This window comes from Amblyraja radiata, chromosome 9, assembly GCF_010909765.2.
Source record: "Amblyraja radiata isolate CabotCenter1 chromosome 9, sAmbRad1.1.pri, whole genome shotgun sequence".
Lineage (NCBI taxonomy): Eukaryota > Metazoa > Chordata > Chondrichthyes > Rajiformes > Rajidae > Amblyraja > Amblyraja radiata.
In genome coordinates, this window is record NC_045964.1 from 33,484,881 (window position 1) to 33,512,387 (window position 27,507).

The 27,507-nt window shown below is 43.7% G+C and overlaps 1 protein-coding gene across 5 annotated transcripts in view; it reads right to left on the minus strand.

Moving 5' to 3' along the window:
- The window catches only part of kif26a (kinesin family member 26A), a 160,009-nt gene that overhangs the window by 32,496 nt on the left and 100,006 nt on the right, over positions 1–27,507 (minus strand). For 4 of the 5 annotated variants that reach the window (XM_033027043.1, XM_033027044.1, XM_033027046.1 and 1 more), the window contains exons 5-8: positions 10,217–10,400; positions 1,608–1,817; positions 1,370–1,463; positions 279–541 (exon numbers count right to left, since the gene is read on the minus strand). In XM_033027043.1, coding sequence (XP_032882934.1) covers positions 279–541; positions 1,370–1,463; positions 1,608–1,817; positions 10,217–10,400 — 751 coding nt within the window. Of the gene's footprint in view, positions 1–278; positions 542–1,369; positions 1,464–1,607; positions 1,818–10,216; positions 10,401–12,886; positions 13,538–27,507 lie in introns of those variants that run through there. The other variant, XM_033027047.1, reaches the window with a different exon arrangement.

Here is a 27,507-nt window from a genome sequence, read left to right on the forward strand (position 1 = left end):
ACATTGCTAATTGGAAGAGGTTGCATTTCTGCTCAACAGATTAGGTCTCTGGGGCAATTAGTAATGAATTATGTACACCGAGGGAGCAAAGATGAAAAAAAAAGTAAAGCAAGGAGTGAGTGAGAGAGAGAGAGAGAAAGAGAGAGAGAGAGAGAGAGCGCAGGTGACATTTTAAACAGAGTGAGAGCATTTCAAACATTCTTTGATGCACAACAGAAATGTCACAATACCAATATACATGAAAACCGTAAAGATTAATATAGTGTAATAAAATGCACCTGGGTCCCACAGACTGGGTCCTCACGGAGGTAGACACCGGGAGATTGACCATCCTGGAGGTTGCCGTTGGCCACTTCAGTTAACAAGTCCCGCAGGGTTTCATCCTTACCCCAGATCTCCACAGCAGAGACCCGGACTGAGAACCTAGTGCCCGTCTTCTCTTTGCGCTCATTTATTAACTTAAAAAGCCAGGATATCGCACATGGAATAACACCAAGATTTTGCGTTGAATTGTCCTTCCCGATCATAGTGTACGTCTTGCCTGCAATTGAAATGTAAAATTTGAACGTTCGGCCCCTTTAATTTCTACACTGATTTAGTTTAGTTTACAGATACAGCAACTTTTTTCTCCCGAGCCTGACTGAGTTACTCGAACATGGACTGTTACTGGAGTTTATGTTGTATTAAACATTATTCCCTTGATCATGTATCTGTACACTGTAGATGGTTTGATTTTTAATCATGTATAGTCTTTCCGCCGACCGGTTAGAACACAACAAAAAGGTTTTTGTTGCACCTCGGTGCATGTGACAATAAACTATGCTAAACTATACAGGCCCCTCAGCCCACTGTGGCCACGCTGACAAATCATTAGTTCTATGTTATCCCACTTTTGCATCCATTCCTTACGCATTAGTGACAATTTACAGAAGCCAATTAACGTACAAACTCACATGTCTTTGGGATGTGCGACAAAACCAGAGCACCCGGAAGAAACCCAGGCATTCACAGGGAGAACGTGCAAACTCCATACAGACAGCACTCATGGTCAAGATTGAATCCAGGTCTCTGGAGCTGTGAGGCTGCAAATCTACCACTGCTCCCCCCCTGCCATATTATTTGTTATAATGGAGTCATTGCTAAAACATCAAAAATCTATTTTTAACCACTGTACATTGAATCATATTACTTTCTCTCTTATTGACATTTCAAGAAATAATTTAGAAACGGCATTCAGTAAATCAGCAAAGTCAACTGAAATGACAATTCTAATCCAGTCATATGCAATCAGGGTTATTGTCGCAGAAGATGACAGCATGCAATTACTAGACCAACACTATAATTAACAGCAAAAAAATTGGAAGCTCACCAAGTTTGACGTGACCAAAACAGAATATGCAGCCATCTGCACCATTCACAACTGACTGAATGACTTCTGCCACTGTTCCTGAGCAGACCTCTGCCTAGGGTTGTTAAAGCAAAAGAATAAATTATTTACTTGAAAGGCTGTACAGATAATTGAAAGTAGACAAGAGTGTAAGGCTAATGCAAGCCGATAATTAATTGCGAACGAGTTTAACTATTTGCTTTATATTCCTTCAACTCACTTGTGAGGCATCTTGAGTGAAGACGGCGTCAAAGGCAAACATTTTTGGAGCGGCGACAACTGTTCTCCGGTGGGTAAAACCTAAATGGCCGCTCACAGAGGGGTCGTAAAGGGTTATTTGTTTTTTGCGAGCGTCTACCTTCAGAAAAGACATCGACTCAGATGTATCATTAGCTCCATGCGAAGAACAGATCCGTACCATTACCTTCACCTGAAAGGAAACGCCAAGAAAATCAATTCCTAAGATCACTTTCAGCAATAAATTTATACTTTGCTGATTCTTTTCAGATAACACAAGAAATAAAAAGTATTGCAAAGTTTCAACAGACTTTCCTCTATCTGAAGAAGGGTCTCCACCCGAAACATCACCCATCCCTTCTCTCCAGAGATGCTGCCTGTCCCACTGAGTTACTCCAGCTTTTTGTGTCTGGCTTCCCCTATCAGAAACAGATGAATTCACCAAACAGACAAGTATGTATCCGCACTTCTGTTCAAGTCCTCACTCCATCACCACTGATATTTTTAGTTGCACTTTTAATTCATTATAAAGCCACATGAAAAGTGAACCAGTAGGAGTGAAAAATCCACTTTTGGAAGTCTAAAAACGGCAGGACCTACACAGTGAATGAATGGTAGAGCTCTGGAAAGTCTGGTGGAACAGTGGGATCTAGGAGTGCAGGTGCATGGTTCCTTGAAGGTGGAGTCGCAGGTAGGTAGGGTGGTCTAAAAGGCTTTCATTGGCGCATTGGCCTTCAGTAGTCAGAGTATCGAGTCTAGAAGTTAGGAGGTCATGTTACAGTTGTATAAGACTTTGGTGAGGCCACATTTAGAGTATTGTGTTCAGTTGGAAAAGGTGCAGTGAAGATCAATGAGAATGTTTCCAGGGCATTAAGGGTCTGAGCTATAAGGAGAGATTGAGCAAGCTAGGACTTTATTCATTGGAGGGCAGGAAGTTGGGGGGTGATCTTACACAGCTATACAAAATTATGAGAGGAATAGTTTGGATAAATGCAGTCTTTTGCCCAGAGTATGGGGAATCAGACGACATAGGTTTAAAGTGAGGTGGGAAAGATTTAATGGGAACCTGAGGGATAACTTTTTTTATACAAATGGTGGTGTGTGTATGGAATGATCTGCCCGATATCTATATCTCCTGCTTCCAGTTTAGTTCAGTTTAGTTTAATAAGCGAGTTCGGTATTCCGACTGCGCATGCCCAGGTTATAGGTCACTAGCTATAAACAGTCTCGGCAACGGTGGTGCTGCGTTGTGTGCAGGCTTGCCATTTGTCCGTGGTCGGGGTCGGACCCAGCTCTCCGTCGCTGCGGGTGCTGTTGAGTTGCCGCTGAGCCGTCCATGACCCATCCCCGGTGTTCCGTCCCTGTCCGGAGGTGTTCGTGGTGGCCCTGGGCTGCCAGACTTGCAGCCATCGGCTCAAGCTCAGCTCTGGCTGTCCCGTCGGACAGCAGCAACCTCCTCCTCCTCTCTTGCCCAGCCCCAAGCCCCAAACTATACTCACTGTATCGACAGGGCTTTGTTCGATTTTTATTTATAGCGTTTGACCTTTGACAAATCCCATGATTCCTTGCGTTTTTCAGAATGCCGAACTCGCTTATTTAGTTTAGTTTAGAGATATTGCGCTGATACAGGCCCTTCGCCCACAGAGTCCACACCGACCAGCGAGCTCCATATACTACACTATCCTACACTCTAGGGAGAATTTATAAAAGCCAATCAACATACAAATCCACACGTGTTTGGAATGTGGGAGGAAACTGGAGCACTCGGAGATATCCCACGTGGTCACAGGGAGAATATACAAACCTCGTACATTCATCACCCCAGGGTCAAGATCGTACCTGGGTCTATTACTCTGTAAGGCAGCAAGCTCTACCCCTGCGCCACCATGCCACACAGTTCAGAAAACAGACTGGGCAATAAGTTCCCAAAAAGCTGCATTTACAGCGTGTGAAGCGGAGATGAAGAGCATCGATAACACCGAGTGTCAAATACATTCTACGCCTTCAACACCACGCACACACAGTGCCCCGGTCTTATCCCATGGAAACCTTTCCACTTTTAGAATTGACACCCCTGTAAAAGGCCACTATGCAAACCTTAAAATAAATGAGACCAGCTGCTGTGAATTACTGAAAGGCTTGGAAATGGTAGATTCAAGGCCATTCCTATTCATAAAAAAACATACAAGTTTAGTTTGGTACTTAACAGCGTTTCGCAGAAACCCGTAGTTGTCCAACTGAATAGATAGAAATAAAATCCGTCTACACAATATATTATCCAGTAACTTCCTTTTCACTGGACGTAAATCAGTAAAATGATTCATTAATTTTATGATTTACGTGAAAATCTAATTTTTGTTCCCATTTTTATGATGAAAAATGTTTTAATGGTTCAATGGTTTCTTTATTATCACATGTAACAAGGTACAGTGAAATACTTTCATTGCATACAGCTCAGCAAATCTATCACCAGATATAAGCACTATGCACTATGTTAGTTCACTATGTACAGAGCAGCCCACTGAGTCCATATGCAAGAGTTGCCATTTTAGTGCCATTTTACAGTCCCAGCTGCAGCTGCGACTGTCGTCCCTCGAACCATCGTCTGTCTCCTTGCCCGGAGAGCAAGGATTCTAAGACTAACATTTTTTTTAAAATTGGACTTGAAGGGTACAAGGTGGCGCTTAAAATGCAGTGACTTTTGTGTAATGACTCTGTGTGGTCTACCTCATTTTATTTGTTGTAACACACGTTGTTGTGTTGAGCATTCGTACAATCAGGGATAGTCTTTTCTGTGACTGGACAGCATGCAACCAAACGCTTTTCACTGTACCTCGGTATATGTGACAATAATAATGAACTAAACTACACATTCGTAGCCAGAATAAGCAAACTCACCTTGGTTTTCACTATTTAGTTTAGTTTAGTTTAGAGAGACAGCGCGGAAACAGGCCCTTCGGCCCATCGAGTCTGCGCTGACCAGTACACTAGCACTATCCTACACACTGGGGACAATTTACAATACTTACCGAAGCCAATTAACCTCGAAACCTGCACGTCTTTGGAATGTGGGAGGAAACCGGAGGGCCCAGAAAAAAGCCACGCGGTCACAGGGAGAATGTACAAACTCTGCACAGAGAGTACCCGTAGTCAGGATCAAACAAAGGTCTCTGGCGCTGTGCGGCAGCAACTCTACCGCTGCACCACACCGTGTACAAACTCAGTGTGGTCTACCTCATTTTACTTGATGCAACACATGTTGATGTGTTGTGTATTCACATATTCAAGTATAGTCTTTTCTTCAACTAACGTGCATGCAAACAAAAGCTTTTCGCTGTACCTCGGCACACTGACAACAATAATAGACTAAACTACACATTCTTAGCCAAATAGGCAAACTCATGTTTGTTTTCCCTAATGTGTTATTCTTCCATCTCTCTAGCTTCTAGGATATTTCTGAGGTAGACACTACAACCAACTCATCATTGGCTGATAAGAAAGCCATAAGAAAACCCATCTTGCACACGAGAGATGAACATATTGAAACTATAATTATTATGCTTTCCCCGTGCACCTTATTAATATCCACTGACCATTCTGATGAGAGGTTCATATTGTCCGACACTCACAAGGATTAAATCCTTGTCTATTCTGCAATCAAAGCAATTAGCTTGTTACGCAGTTATTCTCAAACCTTCAAAATGGGACTTTTTTAAATAAAAAATGGTGTATTTAATTAACAAATTAATACTGCTGTGAATCCCACTGATGAAATCCAACATTATTGCACTGCAGTGCAAATCACATTATATAGGTCTCAGTTCAGAGACTATTTTACTGTGCACTTAATTGGAACTGATAGATGTGGACGACTTTACAAATTAAATTGGTCTTCTAGCTCATTCATTAGTGCACACATTGTTGGTGTATAGAGCAACTTACAGAGCAAGATTCTCATTTAATTTTTGCAAAGCTGGCCAAATAATTGTATTGCGATATATAACTAGGCATTTTAAAGCAGAGATTGACAGGTTCTTGACTCGTAAGGGCATCAGAGGTTGCAGGGAGAAGGTAGGATAATGGGGTTGAGAGGACAAAATAGATCAGCTGTGATTGAATGGCAGAGCGGACTCTTTCGACTGTACTTTAGACTTTAGAGATACATCGTGGACACAGGCCATTCAGCCCACCAAGTCCGTGCTGACCAACGATCCCCATACAGTAGCACTATCCTACACACTAGGGATAAATTACAATTTTACCAAATCTAAATTAACCGACAATCTCAATGGACCAAATAGCATAATTCTGCTCCTATGCCTTATGGTCTTATAACACCAAGAATGCATAGCAACTCCAACGAAAATGACACTCTTCATAATTTGCAAGATTGCGTAATTTAGCAACTCGCTATTGTGGAATGAACATAGGTTATTAATTTACTGACTGATTATTCCTATCTTAACCATTTTACATTTGTATGTATTCTGTATACCAGAATTAGGGGTGGCACAGTGATGTAGTGATAGAGTTGCTGCCTTACAGTGCCAGAGACCCGGGTTCGATCCCGACTACGGGTGATGTCTGTACGGAGTTTGTACGTTGTGGGTTTTCTCCGAGATCTTCGGTTTCCTCCCATACTCCAAAGACGTACAGGTTTGTAGGTTAATTTGCTTGGTATAAATGTAATTGGCCCTAATGTGTTTGGGATAGTGTTAAATTGCAAGGATCGGTGATCGGTGTGGATTCAGTGGGCCATAGGGCCTGTTTCCATGCTGAATCACTCAAAAGTAGACTAATTAAATCATTTGTGGTCAGTGACTGTACTTGAGCAATTCCCTAATTGGACACGAGGACATATTAATGGAATATTTTTTAATGGCATGAATTTGTACCTAACATTTCAATGGTACAACAGTACTTTATTGTCACATGTACTAAAATACAGTGAAATTCTTTTTTTTGCATACAGTTCGGTGACAATCCTACTGGACATTGGGCACAATCATACTAAGTGTAAGAGTGTAAGACAGCATACAGCAGAGTTGCCACGTTTAAGGTGCCATCTTGTATCCTTTAAGCCCCAGTTTCTTTAAAAATATTGGGAGCCCTATCATAGCCATACAAGCCTGTTGTCCTATCAATGGCACTAGGTCGGAGTTGCAGGGTGGGCCTGGTCAGACAATGTGTTGATGTCCTCCACCGCTGCTATGCCACCCTAGGGGCAATTTACGGAGGCCAATTAACCTACACAATTAACAAATGTCACACCATGGGATAAGTGGACGTGGTTAATAATTGTGCCTTTATTTATTGTCTTTAAATTTTCCAGTACAGATGAACATCTCTCACTTGACCACCAGTTTAGTTTAGATTAGTTTGGAGATACAACGTGGAAACAGGTCCTTCAGCCCACCGAGTCCACGCCGACCAGTGATCATCCGCAGACTAGTTCTATCCTACACACTAGGGACAATTTTCAGAAGCCAATTAACCTACAAACCTGCACGTCTTTGGAGCGTGGGAGGAAACTGGAGCACCCGGAGAAAGCCCATGCAGTCACAGGGGGAACGTCCAAACTCCACACACAGACAGCACCTGTGGACAGAATCAAACCCGGGTCTCTAGCGCTGTGAGGCAGCGGCTCTACCAGCTGCACCACTGTTCCAGTATAATCAAGATCCTGAGTAATTGTAGGTAGACAAAAGTGCTGGAGAAACTCAGCGGGTGAGGCAGCATCTATGGAACGAAGGAAATGTGTCTGAAGAAGGGCTTCGGCCCAAAACGTTGCCCATTTCCTTCGCTCCATAGATGCTGCCTCACCCGCTGAGTTTCTCCAGCACTTTTGTCTACCTTCGATTTTCCAGCATCTGCAGTTCCTTCATGGAACCTCCTGAGTAATTGTAATCTAAATAGGAAGTCCTTCCCTCCATTTACATTAATCCTCTGTGGAAACTCGTTGTTGGTCAAGTTTTTGCATTCAACTAAATAGTTTTATTTTCATGTGACTTTAAACCATTCTTTAAATTACATAAACTACTTTACTGATCTCAGGTGCACTATTTCTGACACCAATCATGTTATAAAAATGCTACACAATAGCGAGTGTACTATTTAGAGTTTACATTACACATTTAATGTTGCATTTACAAGTTTAATAGCGGTACTATCTCTGGCCCTTTGTATTTCCCTTATAAAGAGGCAGTGTAGGGCTTCACTGTGCACTCAAAAAAAGAGAAGGCATCAAAACTTACTGGCATCAACGCTTTTAAGCACACGTCATGTCAGACTGGAGAGTTTAATTGCCTCTTTTTCTTTTGCCACGTGTCTCACATAAGAGGTCTCTGTCAGAAAAACTGACAGAAGCTTTGTAATTGAAAAACACTTACCCACTGATTGCAGAAGTGGAACACCACTTCAAGACATTTGTTGAGCAGGGAGTTCAGGAAAGTGTTTTGAAAGAAAAAGTACCATTTACAGCATTAAAATAATCCAGGAGAGGCATAATGAGATACACCTCAACAATGCTACAATGTCGGGAATGTAAGAGGCGTTTTGTTGGGGTGCATCACAGCATGGTTTGGGAACAGCTCCATTCAAGACCGCAAGAAATGGCAGAGAATTGTGGACACATCACACAAACCAGCCTCCCTTCCATTGACTCCATCCACACCTCGCTGCCTCAGTAAGGACTAGTCTCACCCCGGCCACTTCCTCTTCTCCCCTCTCCCATCAGGCAAGAGGTATAGAAGTGTGAAAACGCACACCTCCAGATTCAGGGACAGTTTCTTCCCAGCTGTTATCAGGCAACTGAACCATCCTACCAACAACTAGAGAGCAGTCCTGAGCTGCCATCTACCTTATTGGAGTCCTTTGGACTCATTTTAATCTGGCTTTACTAGATTGTATCTTGCACTGAATGTTATTACCTTTATCCTATATCTATACACTGTGGACACTCAATAGAAACAAGTATTGTCTTTCAGCTGCCCGGTTATCATGCAACAAAAGCTTTTCACTGTACCTCGGTACACATGACAATAAACTAAACTGAACTATCGTAAATGTCTCATCTGAAAATATGCATGTGAATCTTAGAAACATATAACATAGTTCTAACAAACGGCAAATTAGGATTCTTCTCACATGTCCTCCGATAGCCTTTTCTGAATTCATTAACATATTAATAAATGTAAATAAAGAAAAAATGCAAAAAAAAAGAACAGTGGGACTAGATTTGTTTTAGATGATGACAATTCACCTACATTAGTGAGGTTTATCGACCTCCTTGCATTACAGGCAAAGATAATAGCTCAGTCCATCATTTAAGACATTTTACATTTCAATAATTATGCGTAGAAATCATCTCAGTTTTCATTTCCTGGCTTTGGATCTGGGCAATATTGTTGATCTTGCAAATTTGAAACTTCAAACTTACGGGAAAAAGGTTGGAACTCCAGCACTGTTTTTAACGATTAGAGAAACAGGCCCTTAAGCCCACCGAGTCTGCGTTGGCAAGGGATCAACCACAAGCGCTATCCCACACACTAGGAACAATTTGCAATTTTACCAAAACTAATTAACCAACAAGCCTGCACTTCTTTGGAGCGTGGGAGGAAAGTGGAGCACCCGGAGAAAATTCACAGAGAGTGAGTGACTCTGCCAGTCCAATAACTTTACCCCCAAAGTGTTACAACTGCTGCGAATTACAGCTGGGATCACTCTGAAAATAAAGTGATCCGTCAGGTAGTACAGGTCCACCAAAGGTTTTCCAGCACCCTTGGTTCCAGGCCTTTCTGGATTATCCGTTTTGCCAGACCAACAGAGGTCAGGGCCTCCAAGAGGAGTCCAACGGTACTGGAACGGTCTGCCTAGGCCGCCCAGGTGCCGAGATACCGGCCCCCAAAGTTGGTCTTGGAAGTCGGCCACGGGAATGGATCTACTGACTTCAGCCGGGCCAGAGTTCTAGATCCCCGGCTGCGGGGGGCAAATTGGACCCGCCGATCAGCTGCGGAATCCCCGATGAGGTCGAAATCAGCTGCCTGTATCTACCTAAGGGGGGGGGGGAGGGGGGGGGAAGAGGAATTTCAAATGCGTTCTCGTGATTTTGTCTGGATTAGAGGAGGTGCAGGAATATTGTTGGTGGATCTGTATAACTTCACCCAGAGCGTTAAACAAAGTTATAGCTAGTAGTAAAACAGGATGCAAAAATCACCTTGAAACCAATTCATAATCATTGATGTGTTTATCATTCAAGACTCAAGAGAGTTTATTGTCATGTGTCCCAGATAGGACAATGAAATTCTTGCTTGCTGCAGCACAACAGAATATTTTAGGCATAAATACAGATCAGATCAGATCAGTGTGGCCATATACCATAGAATATATATATATATATATACACACATAAATACACAGATAAAGTGCAATAGGCTGTTATAGTTCATAGTTTGTTTGAAGTTGTGTTTAATAGTCTGATGGCAGTGGGGAAGCAGCTGTTCCTGAACCTGGAAGTTGCAGATTTCTGTATAGATGACATAGATTTCGGCAGTGATACACATCAAAGACAGCTGAGAATAGATTTATCCATACCTTGCCAATGCCTGGGTTATCCTTGACTTTGCACACAGCCCTCAGAAGGCATGGAGGCGCTGGGGGAGGGGACACTTGCAAAATGCCACTGAAATTTGTTCTGCAGCTTGAAGGCTCACGAGAATGTGGGAGAAGTGGATGGCTTTTCTTTTGCTTTGAGGAGAGATTCAGCTTCTGTGCCGCTCTAAGGTCAAAAGGCAAACAGCAGCAGGGTTACTTATAGCCAAATGCAATTTCGCCGCACAAAACAGATGTCCAATGTCATCATTTGCTGTTTCCCCAAATCAACACACTTAATTCTAATCAAATTCTATAGGAACGCCACATCGGGATGCTATTACAGGCAGGCACGGGCAGAAATGCAGCCAACATAATATTCACTTAATTTCTCCCTCGCAAGAGTTTCAATTAAACTATAACTTGGTGAACAGGTTCGGCAGCTGGGACCAGGGCTTAAGAAATCTCAGCCACACCATAAAAGGTGAAATCAGCCTCTTGTCATGACAGGCCAGATGGACTACGCTGCCACATACTGTACATAGCTAGTTAACAAATTATTAGCATTTCAAAAGGGCTCACATTCCTATGGTACATTGGAAAATGTATTGTAATGGTCACTTTTACAGCGCTCCCATTAATTACACTTCCAGGGGTGATTCAGGTTTACTCAAGAGGTGTGAACAGCAGGCAAACACAGCAGTCCATAAATAATTTGGCACCATTGTGGCTCGTTAAAGTTGCATCGTTCAGTCAAACAAAACATGAAAGCACTAATGCATTTTCAGATCCCGGATGAAAAATTAATTTTGTCAAATCACCACTAATCACGCATTCAATTTTTTTCAGTATTGACAGTGAAGCGGCTGTAAAAGCTCAGGTTTCCTACACAGCGGGTTTATTTGAATAACACCAGGTTGTTTTGCCCATTCTTTATTTTTTAATTTTCAGGAAGAATGATGTAAGTCACTGATGTCTCTACTTCGAGTTGTGCAGTTTTACGTTATACCCTCATCATTCTCAGGGTCAGTCTTGGAAGGAAATGACAACTGTGGCCTCTAGAGATTCCACTCCAGATACAGGCAAGAGATGCACGAGACCTGATGAAATAATTATTACCAATAAAGTCTAGTGTAGCATTTCCCTTGGGAAAGACTGGATGCAGGATGTAAAAGCTACATTTGCACATCTACCATTCATCCAAGCATGCAAAGTTTAACCTGCTGCTTCAGCTAGTTTCCAGACAGCGAAAAACGCTGCGGCAGATTGAATTGAATTGAATTGAAAAAAAATAGAAAGTAGGTGCAGGAGTAGGCCATTCAGCCCTTCGAGCCTGCACTGCCATTCAGATGCCTCCCGGCGGGCCGCGGAGGAGCCGGGGAGTGGGCAAAGCTGGAGCCCCTGCCCTCAGTCGGTAGAGTCTCCAGAGCCCGCGGCTGGGGCCAGGGTCAGCGCCCCAGAGGCATCCGGAGAGGACCTGGCAGCAATAGTGGAGAGGTCGGTGCGGCGGCCGATGAGACTGCCGACTAACGGACGAGGACAGACCATTTGGAGTGAGAACGCCGCGGCCAAGGGAACGAACATTGGAGGACCCGGCCTGGAGCGACTGCCGTGAGGGTGGGGGAAGAATAATGGAGGGGTGGGGGGACCGCCATGAGGAAGGGTGGGAGGTTGGGGAAGAACAAAGGGGGGCCTAGCGTGGATACTGTGTATACTTTGTAACTTTGTCAGCACCCTTATGTGGCGACTTCTCCATATCTTGGGTATGCAAGCAAAGAATTTCACTGACCTGTTACATGAGACAATAAAGTATAAATTCATTAATTCAGTCATTTATTTGTTCATTCATTCATTCATTTATTACAATATATGTATTGTAATCCCACTTTTAAGATACACGGGTGTTCTCCCAGTTCCTTTCTAAAGAGTTGTTTTAGACTGTTCACTTTCTTTGCACCAAATCAGTATTTAAAAATAATAAGAAGGAACTACAGATGCTGATTTATATCAAGGATTGATACATTACATAGTGCTGGAGTAACTCAGTAGGTCAAGCAGCATCTCTGGAGAACATGGATAGGTGATGTTTCGGGTGTGAAGAAGGCTCCTGACCCGAAACGTCAAATATCTATTTTCTCCACAGATGCTGGCTGACCCATTGAGTTACTCCAGCACTTTGTGTCTATCTTTAAAAATAACAAATTGATACTGCTAATTGACATCAATTAACAGTGGTAGTAGAATAATTTTTATTTTGGGGGAAAAGGTTCTCCAAAGTTAATTAGATATATTAATACGCCACTGAAATGGTGTTTACACCCTGTCTAAAGCCACATGCTGGGTTTCCTGTTAGTTGCACTGCATTTGAACAAATTCCATCTCTGACATCAGGAAAGCAGCATCAGTTCCAAATTATTGTAAAGATCAAAATTACAATTGCAAATCTGCAAAAGGTTTTAAACTGCATGCTAAAACCATGGGGTTTTCTATGAGTACATTAAGGAGATGGTAAATGCCATTTCTTTTCCAAACTCAAGCAATCCCAGGAATCTTTTATTCTATCAAAACTCTTTAAAGAATCATCCACTAAATATGATTGATAACCGGAATAATGAAGGTGTCCAATTCAACTGCTGTAAATCAATACAGGAAAAGATGCTTGAATTTACTTACAGTTCCCTCCAATCCATCATCTAGTTAGGGCATAACCAGCACATGAAGCCAATAAACTACAACTTTCCCATCCATTTTGCTTTGACATTCCATTATCCGGGATGTGTAGGGACAATCAGGTCCAGCAGCAATCATGGTACTTCCCGCATGGTTACACAGTGACTTCTGATAAACCACTGAACTCAATAAAGACACTGCACTGATTCTGAGCACAAGCCATGAAGACACACAAAAAGCTCATTAGGAGAAGCTTGAATATCAGATTGTACATTCTCTCTTTCTTGGAACGTTTTCTCTTCCCGCTGAAGTTTATTGTTCAAGTTGATTTCGATTCGGCTTTAAATTTCACTCTCTGTCCGATCCACCTAATACATCCAAACCTTGTATTAACTCTTCGAGGATGAGCAATTTTGCTTCTTTCTGGCACCTTTATTAATCTCACCAGAGAGCTAAGCACTAATCCAGCCAAATCTGTGCTTACTCGAGAAACAAAAGCTCAGGCGTGATTTGTCCCGTGCCTCTCTTGTCCAACGCTTCTCCTTGTCAATATCTTCGAGGAGCAGCTTTCAACTAAATGCAAATTAAAATGTCCCCATTGCTTCGATGGTGAACTGGCAGCTGTCCTTGATCTCTCCTCCTCCCCTCCCAGTCCCCAGCTGAGATAGCAATGCATTCACATTGTATGATCACCGCTTCTGATTCCTCCCAGCATCCAGGCACGTCACGAGGATTATCATGAATTCTTCATTAGCCAAAAGAAAAGGACTCCAGTCTCTTCTTCCCTCAAACTGCTGCAACATGATTCTGCTTCTTCAGACCAATTAGTTCAGATAGCTTGCCAACTGCTCAAAAAGCATTCATTACACGTCCATTGTCTTAGATAAACATTACATAGTAGACTTTAGACTTTAGGCATTAGAGATACAGCGCAGAAACAGGTCCTTTCGTCCCACCGAGTCTGCGCCGACCAGCGCTCGCCCCATGCACTAGCAATACCCAACACACAAGGGGCAATTTACAATCTCACCATAGCCAATTAACCTACAAACCTGTATGTCTTTGGAATCTGGGAGGAAACCGGAGCAGCTGGGGGAAACCCACGTGGTCACGGGAAGAACGGACAAAAATCCGTACAAGCAGTACATGGGCTCAAACCCAGGTCTCTGGCATTGTAAGGCCGCAGCTCCACCACTGCGCCAGAGCCCCCTCTGCACAAGTAATATTCTGCAATGAGCATTCTAACCTTGCTTGATTTCCTTTAATTTAGCACTCCAGTTGGACATGAGAAATTTTTTCTATGTTTAATGCTTTAGCAAGTGTATGTCGCTGATTAATAGAAGGTTAGATTGGAATTTGGTTTAATATGGGATGCAATATACAATCACAGATAGTAATAAGCCAGTTTGAGCATTTCCAATTACAAAATCTCATTTTCACATATTAAATCCAATTCATGTCTAGGCACAGCAGGTCAGAAAACCAGGTCATATAATAATTAAAATAAAATAAAATGCATAATGATTATTGTTGTAAATTTTCTCAATAACTAGATTTGTCCTAACTTTATTACCAATAAAAAAAGAGCATGCAACTGATACAAATGCTGAAATTAGCAAGAGGCCTGAGGTGGGGGAGGAACAGAGAGAGGAGTAGAAGGGTTACTTGAAGTTATAGAAATCAATATTCATACCGTTGGATTGTAAGCTGCCCAAGCAAAATATGAGGTGCTGCTCCTCCAATTTGCATGTGGCATTGTCTTACTCTGACAGTGGAGGAGGTCTTAAATAAGGACTCTCTCAAACTGAAGAAAGATCCCAAATGAAACGTCACCTCCAGAAATGTTCTCCAGAAATGCTGCCTGACCCACTGAGTTACTCCAGCACTTGTGTCCTTTTCTGTAAACAAGCAACTGCAGTTCCTTGTTTCCACCTTTCTGAATTATAGTTCATTTAAATTAATAGAAAAAAACGATCTAGAGGATTCTATTGTAGTTATGTTATCCTCTCCCCCCCCCCCCCCCTTCAACGGTTATGTTATCCATCTAAACCTTTCTTATGCATGTATCTGTCCAAATTTTTTTTAACGTAGTTATAGTACCTGCCTCAACTATGTGCAACCCTGAACAGACAGCACCCATCGTTGGGATCGAACCCGGGTTTCTGATGCTGTTAAGCAGCTCCTCTACTGCTGTGCCACTGTGCAGTTGTGAGGTGATTCTGTCTAAAAGGATCCATTGGGACATGTTGATCGGTGGAGGTAAGTTGGTCTGAAGGACCTGTTTCCACACTGTCTGACTATGACTCCATGACAATAAGCAGTCACATACTACAACAATAATATATTGTACAGTATTTTTATCAATCTTACAAACATAAATGCAATACAATAAACTAAGATGACATTACCGTGTGTCCGCTGCCAGGATCTCTCACATTAAAGATGCAATAGGAATCATTTAGCATATTGACACTTCCTCCCAGTTCAAATCACCTCACAATTCTCTGCACCGAGTGGTTTGCCCATTGTTGCCTATTTCACCCGAAAATACCGAACAGTCTGCTCAATTTTAATTTGACCATCGATTTCTATTGCACCCTTCCACTTGATACCCATTTCCTGTTATTGCCTTGCTATTTTGTCTGAACAAACTCCCAACCATAGTCCCACAGCTCTCTTTGTATATTATGACAATCAAAGAAAACCACAGGATCAATGAAGATGCTTTTGACTGCATTACAAATTACAATGCAACCCCACTACATCACGATTACTGGGATCTGGCTTAAGGTGAGAGAGAAATTATGCAATAGGAACCTGATGGAAAACCTATTTACACAGAGGGTGGTTGGTATATGGAACGAGCTGCCAGAGGAGGTAGTTGAGGTGGGTACTATCACAACGTTTAAAAAACGTTTGGACAGAAACATGGATAGGACAAGTTTAGAGGGATATGGGCCAAAGGCAGGCAGGTGGGACTAATGTAGATGGGGCCTGTTGGTTGGCATTAGCCAGTTGGGCTGAATAGCCTGTTTCCACGATATATAACTATGACTCTAAGACGCTGGTTTCACAAAGTGCTGGAGTAACTCAGTGGGTCATGCAGCATCTCTGGAGAACATGAAGAAGGCTGAACGAAGATCCCAACCTGAAATGATACCTATCCGTGTTCTCCAGAGATGCTGCATGGACCGCTGAGTTACTCCAGCACTTTGTGCCCTCTTTCTCTCACTACAAAGCACTTCGTTATAGCACAGTTTTCAATATGCAGATGGATTTACCTTGTTTCCCCGTCAGAAATCAGCTAATGCCAGTTTTGCTTACAAAATGGTGTTAAAGATGTCCCTCTGACATCCAATTACATCAATGATGTTATTAAAAGCTGGAGTAACTCAGTGGGCAGGCAGCATCTCTGGAGAGAAGGAATGGGTGATGTTTTGGTCGAGGTTTACAGTGAGAGGGGAAAGATTTAATAGGAATTTGAGGGGCAAATATTTTACACAAAGGATGGTAGGTATATGGAGTGAGCTGATAGAGGAAGTAGTTGGGGCAGGTACTATCAAAATGTCTAAAAAACATTTGGACAGGTACATGCATAGTACAGGTTTAGAAGGATATGGGCCACATGCAGGCAGGTGGGACTAGTGTTGATGGACATGTTGGTCCATTTGGGCAAGTTGGGCCGAAGGACCTGTTTCCATGCTATATGACTCTATGACTCTCTATGACTCTAAACCTTTCCTATCCATGCATCTGTCCAAATGGTGCAAGTACCCAAGAGTGTGCCTACTACTGCTTTGTAACACTCAATATTCGCTCCAAATAAACTACATAGGGTTCAGGAACAAGGACAAAATGTACCGTAAATTAGGTTTTGGTGGTGTTGGTCTGCCAAATTTTACAGACTATTAGAAAAGGTTATCAGGATAAGTTGGTTCCATTTGATGAAGCTTCATTTTTTAAGTTGCATTTTGCAGACTTGGACACCTATTTGCAGCAAGCCACAAGACTGATTTATTGAGTAGGAAGGAACTGCAGATGCTGGTTTACTCCGAAGATAAACACGAAATGCTGGAGTAACTCAGCGGGACAGGCAGCATCTCTGGATAGAAGGAATGGGTGACATTTCAGGTCGAGACCCTTCTTCAGCTTCTGGGTCTGGGTCTGGATGTTTCAGGGTATGAAGAAGGGTCTCGACCCGAAACGTCACCCATTCCGTCTATCCAGAGAAGTCGCCTGTCCCGTTGACTTACTCCAGCATTTTGTGTCTATAGACTGATTTATTGAACCGTGCTCGACTTTGAAATACAGTGTTCTTTCACTTTGTAGGTACATTCAGTTATCTGGGGCCGACTGGGTACAAGCCCAGTTGGAACCTCTGTAGGACACAAAGGCCAACTTTCCATGAAATTGTAGCACCAAAAAATAGAATAAATATTTCCTACTTCAACATTAAAGCGGTATTTCATAAGGTGAAAACAATGTCGTTATTATCAGTAGTAAAGGATGAAATGAAAATAGTGCCGCATTCTAGCATTTAAGATTCAGGTCTCTAACCTCGCCTCTGTTCAGGGGCAGAAATCAGTCAGAACCTTTTTCCCACGGTGGAAACGTCCAACACTAGAGGGCACAGCAATAAGGTGAGAGGTGGAAAGTTTAATGGAGATGTCCGGGACAAGTTTTATTTTACACAGAGAGTGTTGGGGGCCTGGAACGCATTGCCAGGGGTGGTGGTGGAGGCAGATATGATAATGGCGTTTAAAAGGCTTTTAGATAGGCACATGACAGTGCAAGGAATAGAGAGATATGGATTGAATCCGGGTCTCTGGCGCCGTAAGGCAGAAATTCTATCACTACGGCAGAGAGAACCGGGTTTGACCCTGACTATGAGTGATGTCTGTATGGAATTGTCACATTAGCCCTGTGGTCACGTTAGTTTGCTCCGGATGCTCCAGTTGCCTCGCACACTCCAAAGATGTACAGGTTTGTAGGTTAATTGACTTTGGTAAAAAAATTGGCAATTATCCCCAGTGTGTAGGATAGTGCTAGTGTATGGGGATCGCTGGTCGGTGCAAATTCGGTGGGCTGAAGGGCCTGTTTCTGCACTGTGCCTCTAAACTAAACTAAACTTCAGGAAGAGTACTGATGAGAAACATCATCAATCCATTCTCTCCAGAGATGCTGCCTGACCCGTTGAGTTACTCTGGCACTTTGTGTCTAAAGCCCCTTTCCCACTTAGGAGACCTAAACAGCAACCTCTGGTGACCTTGCCCGACACCCAAAACAAAATCAAGGTTGAGGTGACCTGCAACCTCCTACCACCTCCCACGCATATGTTGAAAACCTTCCTCGACTATGAAGAAAACCGGTTTCGACTAGACCTGCGACTAAAAAATTATCGATTTTAAAATCGGCAACCTATTAGTCGAGGCCGGTTTTAAACATGATGAAAAAATAGCAGCAACCTAGATGAAGCCTCGACCATGCGGAAACCACTTTCGACCATTAAGGAGAGTGACCAAAACCGCCGGTGAAAACCTTGGGTGGCGGGCAAGGTCACCAGAGGTTGCTGTTTAGGTCTGATAAGTGGCACAGGAGCTTAACTTGGCATCATGTTTGGCACAAACATTATGGGCCGAAAGGCCTATATCTGTGCTGTACTATGTTCTATTTACTACATCATTTATATTAGCTGATTGGGTGCTGTCCAAATTTCAATAATAGTAGTAGCCATCAAAAAGTAGTTCCTATTGTGAAACCTTTAATTAAAAATGTTTTTGTGGTTTTCGTTTGAAGATCTCAAATCAAAACCTTCACAGACCTTTTGGCTCTACGTTCTGGCTGCTCCTGCTCACGCATATAAATGCCTTGAGCTTGGGGCTTGCAATCATCTTATCTGACCCATCAGGTACTGTGCGAACTTTGCAATGTGTAGCAAGTGATGAAGAATAGAGGAATCTCCTTTGTATAAACTATTCAATTTAATTTCTAAATGTGCAATTATCTATAAAAATTATATTTCCAATATTTAGATCCATGCTTTATTTTAATCAAGAATACAAACAAAGCTTACACACATACTCTTCCTACATGTTAATATTAATATAATGCAGATGCTGGTTTACACCAAAGATAAGACACAAATTGCTGGAGTAACTCAGTGAGTCAGGCAGTTTTGTCAGTCTCCCTACCTGCTTCCACTACCTGCAGCCTCCGGCAACCACCTACAACCTCCGGGAACTGCACGGAAACCTTGGGTGGGGCGCAAAGTCTCCAGAGGTTTCCGTTCAGGTTTCCTAAGTGGGACAGGGGCATAACTCCAGCCTTCGTGTCTATCTTTGTTAACATTAATAGTGAACAAAGTCCACCGAGTCCACGCCGACCACGATCACCCGTACACTGGTTCTATCCTACATACTAGGGAAAATTTAATTAACCTACAAACCTGCACGTCTTTGGGATGTTGGAAGAAACCAGAGCACCTGGAGAAGACCACGCAGTCACAGGAAGAATGTACAGACTCTTTACAGACAGCACCCATTCCTCAGGTTTGAACCCGGGTCTCTGGCGCTGTGAGGCGGCAACTCTACCGCTACAACACTCTGCCCAAACACTAGATTTTGCCCATTGGAATATGAAGTACTTTTAACTAATTTCATTCTGCATTTTTAATTTATGCAATTACAATTAACATGTTTTTTTTAGGAATCCTTTTCTTTTATGAATCAAGGAGACACTATATCAATAGTTCACAAATTTGCCTTTAGTTGAATTACCCAGAACATAATCAGTGGTACTTGGAATTTGTTTGGGGGAAGAGGTAGTTTATAATAGCACACTTTTAATTACCATTTGACCAGTTGTTAATACATCAGTATTTTACTACATCAGCCAATTGTTCACAAGATAATTACAATGTTCAGAAGCCACTGGTTGAATTGTATTAAAAGAAATGTTGCCATAATTTGAAAGGTCACAAAGTGCTGGAGTAACTCAGCAGGTCAGGCAGCATCTCAGGAGAACATGGATAAGTGGCATTTCGGGTCGGGACCCTTCCTTCAGACTGTTCTTTCTTATAATGTCATTGCTTATATACACCTTGTCATTCTGTAGAGTCCAATTGAAGATAATTTTCTTCAGTTAATTGAAAAATGATTTCAACTGTCAACGGTTCCATTTTTGGAACCATTGACTTAATTGGCACATAAGAGGTTCAGAAGTATGAATTTGAATTTGAAATTCAAAAGAATTTTAAAAATAGGAAAATACACATCATTAATCCTTACTGTACTTTTCAAACTACCTCAGAACTCCTTCATGGATTGAAGGCATTAAAAATATTAAATAGGAAGACTTTAATGATTTAAATTCTGAATAGAATACATTCCATAGTCCTATAAATGAAACAGTTATCAAAGGCTCGATTAAGCACTGAGATTTGCAATGCCTTTTATTGTTTTTTTGACTATTCTGGCTTTCATCAAAAATCCTTTCAGATGCTGGGATATGGCTAGGAGGCAGATTGAACAGCAGTCCCAATAGGATAACACTGTTATCCTTTTAAGTACACAAACAAGAAAGCCGGCATTTGTGCTAAGCTTTCTACATTATTTTTAAGGCTTGTAATTTTTCTCTTCTTCTAATTGCATTTGCACTGTGTAACTTTGCTCCTTTTATTCTGATTTCAATATGCAGTCAGGTTTCACTTAACCTGTTTTATGGTGAATGGGAGCTGCCTTTTAAGATGCTCTTGAGAGTTCTTTCTTCACAGCAAGACACATGGCTGAGGATAGAAATGTACGGCACATCCAGAAATGCTCAAAGATCAAGTGTCAAGGGAGGTTGCCTAACCCGCTCCCCCAGGCCCCAAACAACTTCACAATTTAACATCGCTGGGTAACGCACGCTGGGGTCAGAGGAATAAAGGAAATGAGATGGATGAGATGATTTTTAGTGATACATGACTTCAATTGCTGATGGAACAATGGACCACCAGGGTATTATAATATATTGATTGCTGATTCTCCATTAGCAATGTATCCATCAATAGCAAAAGAACCTCATAGATCTCAAAACATGTGGCAATGTGGTGAAATATGATCACTTTGAAACAAGTTGCATTTCGGGCAGTGGCGCAATGGTTCGATCCTGACTACGCGTGCTATCCGTACGGAGTTTGTACATCCCACACTCCAAAGACGTACAGGTTTGTAGGTTAATTGGCTCCGTAAAGATTGTAAATTGTCCCTAGCCTGAAAGATAGTGCTAGTGTACGGGTTGGTCGCTGGTTGGCGCGGGCCTATTTCTGCGTTGTATCTCTAAACTAAACTAAAACTACAAAATATAATATTCATTTAAAGAAGCCTTTTTTAATCCCTATGTCCTTGTTTCTTGTTTATAGCTATAAGTTTAATTACCAAAAAGCAAAAGTTGGGATATCATCTCTGAGAGACAGATTTGAAAATGACGAATGTAGAAACAAAGAACTGCAGATGCTGGTTTATACCAAAGATAAACACAAAGTACTGGAGTAAATCAGCAGATCAGCAGAGAACATGGATAGGTGACATTTTGGGTTGGGACCCTTCTTCAGACTGAGACACAATTTCCAAACTATTAAAAATGCAGTCAGTGAATTTTACCAGTAGTACTAATGCCTAATGTGTGCAAATTATTACCATGGGAGATTTTAAACATATTCTTTGTAATTTCTGGAGAACGTGGATAGGTGATGTTTCAGGTTGGGACTTCTTCAGACTGACTGCAGGGTCCTGACCTGAAACGGCACATATCCATGTTCCCTAGAGATGCTATTTGACTCGCTGAGTTACTCCAGCACTTTGTCTCTTTTTTTGTAACCATCATCTGCAGTTCCTTGTTACTGCTTGCCATCATTCATTTGGTTTCTTATACACCTTGCTATGCATGGTCTTGCAAGCATTGCCCCGTGCAGTAAATGAAATAGATTGAGCATGCACTGTTGCAACTTCTGCACAAAAGTCATTCACAACATATTACCTTATCCTTGGTTACTTTAATGAATTCTGTTTCTACCAACAGCCAGTATATATTAACAGGAAGATAGTCACAAAAGGAAGAAAATAAATAGATGATGTTTCAGGTCAAGGGCCTTCATTAGACAGAGAGTCAGGGGAATGGGAACGGAGAGATATGGAAGATATAGCAGCTTACAACCCAGCGGTATGAATGTTGATTTCTCCAACTTTCTTCTATCCCTTTTATATCTCTCGTTCCCCTTTCCTCTGACTATCAGTCTGAAGAAGGGTCTCGACCCTAAACATCACCTATTCCTTTTCTCCAGAGATGCTGCCTGACCGCTGAGTTACTCCAGCATTTTGCATCTATCTTCGGTTTAAAAAGCATCTGCATTTCCTTCCTACATATATTAACGGTAAGCTATACAACCAATTTGAAATGTTAAAATATCAAATTAGCGCTATAATGAAAATGCCACTGTGATAACTATTGCGATACCTTAATTGTCAATTAATACAATTAAGTAACAAACAAACAGATGACCTAACAATATATCTAAAGGCAATCTTTGCCCTGACCCTTCTGTGAAAAACAGTCTACCTTCCTACAATATAACAAGGCAGGAGGCCATTTAGCTCATTGGGTTCAAGCCAGCTCTCAACCTTATTACCCCATTTCCCCTCCCAACCAACTTTGATCCAGCCATCTGCCTTTTTATTCTCTTCCACATGCCTATCAACTCCCCATTGTTCCATTGCTGTCTTGTCCACAGAGACTAATTAACCTAGGCAGCATATATTCTGGATCTTGCTCCCCACTGCTGCCTATGATGATTTTATCAAATTATTTGTACGGTTCGATAGTCATTCAACAACACTTCTTCTTTATATGTCACTAGCCAATTTGCACTTTAATAATAGAGAAACAAGGAACGGCAGATGCTGGTTTACAAAAAAAGGACACTAACTGCTGGGGTAACTCAGTGGGTTAGGCAGCATCCCTGGGAAAATGGGATAGGTGACGTTTTGGGTTGGGACCCTTCTTGAGATTCTGTTACTCTCTAATGTTGTATCAAAATTGTTTATCACATTGAAGCTTTGAACAATGAGTCCGTGTGGGAAGTATTGTATACAAAATCATGAGAGGAATAAATTGAGTAGGCGCAGTGTCTCTTGCCCAGAATAGGGAAACCGAGAACCAGAGGACATAGGTTTAAGGTGATGGGGGAAAGATTTACTAGAAACCTGTAGGGTATATTTTTCACACAAAAAGCGATGGGTGTATGAAACGAGCTGCCGGAGGAGGTGGTTGAGGCAGGAACCATCACAACATTTAAGAAACATTTAGGCAGGTACATGGATAGGACAGGTTTAGAGCAATACTAGACTAAGTGGGACCCGTTGGGTCCCTCTCACACAGGAGTCCTGGTCCCCCAAAGCAACCCGTCCCCCAACGCAATATTCCACCACCCACCCGTTCCCCCAAAGCAACCCATTCCCCCCACGTAATATTCCACCACCCATCCATAGCCCCCAACTGCGCAGGCGTGGCTCATTTCCCCTTATCCGCAGCACTCCCTCCCTCCCCCACCTCCATCCTTCTTTCCCCTCTCCTCCTCCCTTCCCCCAATCCCTCCCTCACATCTCCCTCCCTCTCCTTTCCCCTACCCCCAGTCCCTTCCTCCTCTCCCCTCCATACCCCTCCTATCCCTCTATCCCCCACCTTCCCCACTCCTCACCTCCCCTATCCCCCCCACTATCCCTCCTGCCTCCCCCATTGCCCTACTGTCCCTCTATTCCCCACTCCACCCCTCCACAATCACCCCTCACCTCTCCCTCCCTCCCCTTTCCCATATCCTCAGTCAATCCCTCCCTCCCTCCATAACTCCTCTCCCCTCCCTATCCCCTCCTATCCCTCTATCCCCCACCTCCACACTCCTCACCTACCCCTATCCCCCCCCACTATCCCTCCTCACTGCCCTCCTCTCCGGGAGCGTGGGGGTCCTTTTCCCACACAAGCCATAGGTGACTGGGCAATCTGAACCCAAGCACCAAGTTGAAAGTGGCTGAAGGTGCGCATCCCTCGGGACAGCCCCCACTCTCCCACGGCCACCCTCCGCGGGCTGCGGGTTGGGTGGAGCGGAGGTGTGGGACAATGTTCATCCCTTCACAGTGATGTGATGGACGCTGGGGTCTGGACAAATCGCTGACAAATCCCGCCCCCCGACAACGTCATGTCCGTTATTGGACTTTTCTGTTGAGCGGCAGTCGGTCCGTTGGCGTGTAGGCGCCGCCGCCCTTCAGGTAGGTGGTGTTTCAGCAGAGCAGCCATTCGGTAAGTTTGCTTTTAGGTGACGCAGCTTTTCGGTTCGTTGGCTTTTAGGCACCCAGCCCTTTTGGTTATTTTGCATTTAGGCGTCCCATCCTTTCAGTTAGTAGGCCTTTCTTTATCGTACTCTTTCGGTTTATTGGCGTTTCGTCCTCATTTCCATTCGGTTCTTTGGCTTCGGCTTCTTTGCTTCGGCCTCTCGTCCGTCGGCGCCACGTCCACAAACGGGTGCAACCGGTTGGTAAAGTCACACTCCAATGCCTTCTAGCGTCCCAAGTTTACAATATGGATTTTTTCATTGTTAGAGGGGAAGTGCCCCTCCTTCTGGGCATCGATGCATGCCATGATATGGGCCTAGTCACCTTCGGCAAAACTGTGTACCAACTATCCACCTCACAAAGTCCCACCCAACAACTACTCGCACAATACAAAGACCTTTTTGACAACCAGCTGGGCAAGCTTCCCACAGAATACATTATTGTAACCGACAAGGAGGTCGCACCTGTCGTTCTGGGGGCAACCGCGGAGCCACGCTCATACCTGGTCAGTGTTGACAATGGCATCTACTGACGCACCCGGCAACATCTCATCCCGGTTAATGAACCGGCACCTTCCTGTCCTTACCCTGACCAGCCGGTCGGTTTTCCCCCTCGTTCCACGAACGCTAATCCAGCGACTCCCCTAGCGGAGCCAGCACCATCCCTGCCTTCCCCAGTGCCCCCATCTCCATGGTGTCTATTCCTCCGCGTCCACCCAATGAGGGGCTCGCTTCTTCAGAGAAAGATGAGGTGCACGAGGGGTACTAGGAGGAGGAGGAGCCATCTTGGTGAACGGCTGCTAGCCAGCAGCCGTCCGTTTTAAATCCGTTTTTTTTATAGTTTTTAGTGAGTCCTGTTTTTTGTTTGTAGGGGATATGGTCTTTTTAATGTGGGGGGTAGGTGTAAACTTAATTTCTAGGTCCCTACCTGGTCGGTGAGGCAGCTTCTTCTCCGGGCTGCCCGTCGACCCGTCCTCGTGGCCTACCTGCGGGCTTGGAGCGCCGTTTCCTGGCGGGAACCGCCCAGCACCTCGGCCTCGGCGGCGGCACAGCATTGGAGTGCTGGAGCGGAGCGGGCGATCCCTTGCCTGGGTCGCCGCGCTGGAGCGACGCGCTGGAGCTCTGGCGAGCTGGACCGCCGAGAGCAACAACTCCGGGCTGCGGGTCTGCGGAGCGGAGAGGCGGCAGTGCGGAGAGGCGGCGCCGACTTTGTCATCGGGAGCCTGGGAGCTCCAAACCGGCGCGGCCTTGTCGGCTTCGGCAGCTGCGGGCTCCAACCAGGAAGCGGCCGTTCCAGGTGGCCCAGCCGCCGAAAGGACTCTCCCGACGCCGGGGCAAGACCACCCGGTGAGAACGGCCAGGGACATCGGGCCTCCATAGAGGCAATTGCGGTGGCCTCAATAGGCCTGACTTTGGGGTGAACATGGGGTGGGGACTGGACATTGTGCCTTCCTCCACGGTGCTACCCACTGTGGGGGGATGATTTTTTTTGTCTAATTGTAGTCTTGTAGGTCTGTGTCCAAGATGGCTGCCGTGAAGAGAGAGTGGACGCTGGCGCGCTTTGGCTGCTGCTGCTCCCTCTTCACACTGTGTTTTTGATTTTCTGTTTTTGGATTGAATCCTGTTTTTAATTTGTGTCTCTGTGATGTCTTTATTACTTGTTATATTCCGATTATATGTTATTCCGATATACTATGTAAGGTGTCCTTGAGATGTTTGAAAGGCGCCCATTAAATAAAATTTATTATTATTATTATTATTACTACCGTACACGTGTAGGTCATGTCTGCAAACCAAACCCGCTGATTGGAAAGTTCACCGGCTATACTTGAACTGAGCATGACCCACTTTGTTTTATGTGCTCACACAATGTACAAGCATGTAAAATAAGAAATGCACACACCCTATACTGGTGTTTACAATATATACTCCACTAACCACTCTTTATATGTTTTGCTTCTCTAAGAGGAAGGATGTTGATTAACCCTTATTAATTCATGCCATTTATAATCTCCACTACACATATATGCATGCCACCCATTACATGGTATTACGGTACTACACTAACGAGGACAGCCTGCTGGCAGAAGCCACGCTGAGCTGGGAGCACACGGCTGACAGTTTAAAATGCTCTGTATTTCTGAATGGAATAAAGACTTATGTTTCACCACGTATGTTGTAGTGGATCATCTACAAAAATTACCCCAATCCCTCCATCACCTCTCCCTCTCCTCTCTGTGGGCCACATCCTCCGGCGGCTGAGGCTGTGGCCATGCCCTCCGGCAACTGTGACCATCCCCTCCAGCTGCTGCTGACCGACTGAGGCGCCAGGCAATGTCGGGCGAGGCGGGTGCCACCTTTCCCTTTCACATTGGAATATTCTCCTCGCTGCAGGCCATGTCCTCCGGCGGCTGCGGCTGTGGCTGTGGCCATGCAACGCCGGGCATCGGTGGGCGCCACCGGTGACTGACAGCGGACGCGGCCAATCAATGCGGTGATGGTGCAGGAAAGGGCATCGCTGTCCCGGCCATGGTGGTGACTGACAGGAGAGGAGACCAATCTGTGTGGCGGTGACTGACAGTAGAGGAGACTAATCTGCACATGCACGGTTTTTAAGATTTTTATACCTTAATAACTTTTAAAGTATACCATTGATCGGAACAGAGCTTGTTGCACCTGCAGCACAGGAGAATGGTGAGTATGGTGGCAAAAAAACTGTAGTGATATCGTGTAGCGTTTTTGTGCAAATAGTAAAACAACACAAACCGGAAGATAACAAGATCAGAGTTTTAGTTATATACTAGACCAAGTGCAGACCCGTTGGGTCTGTTCCCCCAACGTGCGGTTGCGGGGGAGGCGGCATGTGGCGTCACACACACTAACTACCACCCCGCACACACGCTAACTACACCCCCCTGATATTATATTAATATTATTAATTTGCTCCTTTTGCCCCATAACCACGTGAAGGTTCCAATCTCACACCCATGTCCCATTGTGATTTCATATATGTAAATGAGATCCATTGAAATTGGACATCTGTGAGGTGGCACTATGACTCATGCAGCAGTTTGATTTTTAAACATTTTGATGTTTTGAGAACAATATTATTCAAAATCTGGGGAAATAATTGACCAAATCTAGAGAGGAGTGCCTTTATGAAATCATGTTAATTCCCTACCGGAATTGTAAAAATATCCACGTTTTTGTGTCTGGTTTTCGAGGAGATATGTTTCAAAGGCAAAATGACGACGAGTTCGAC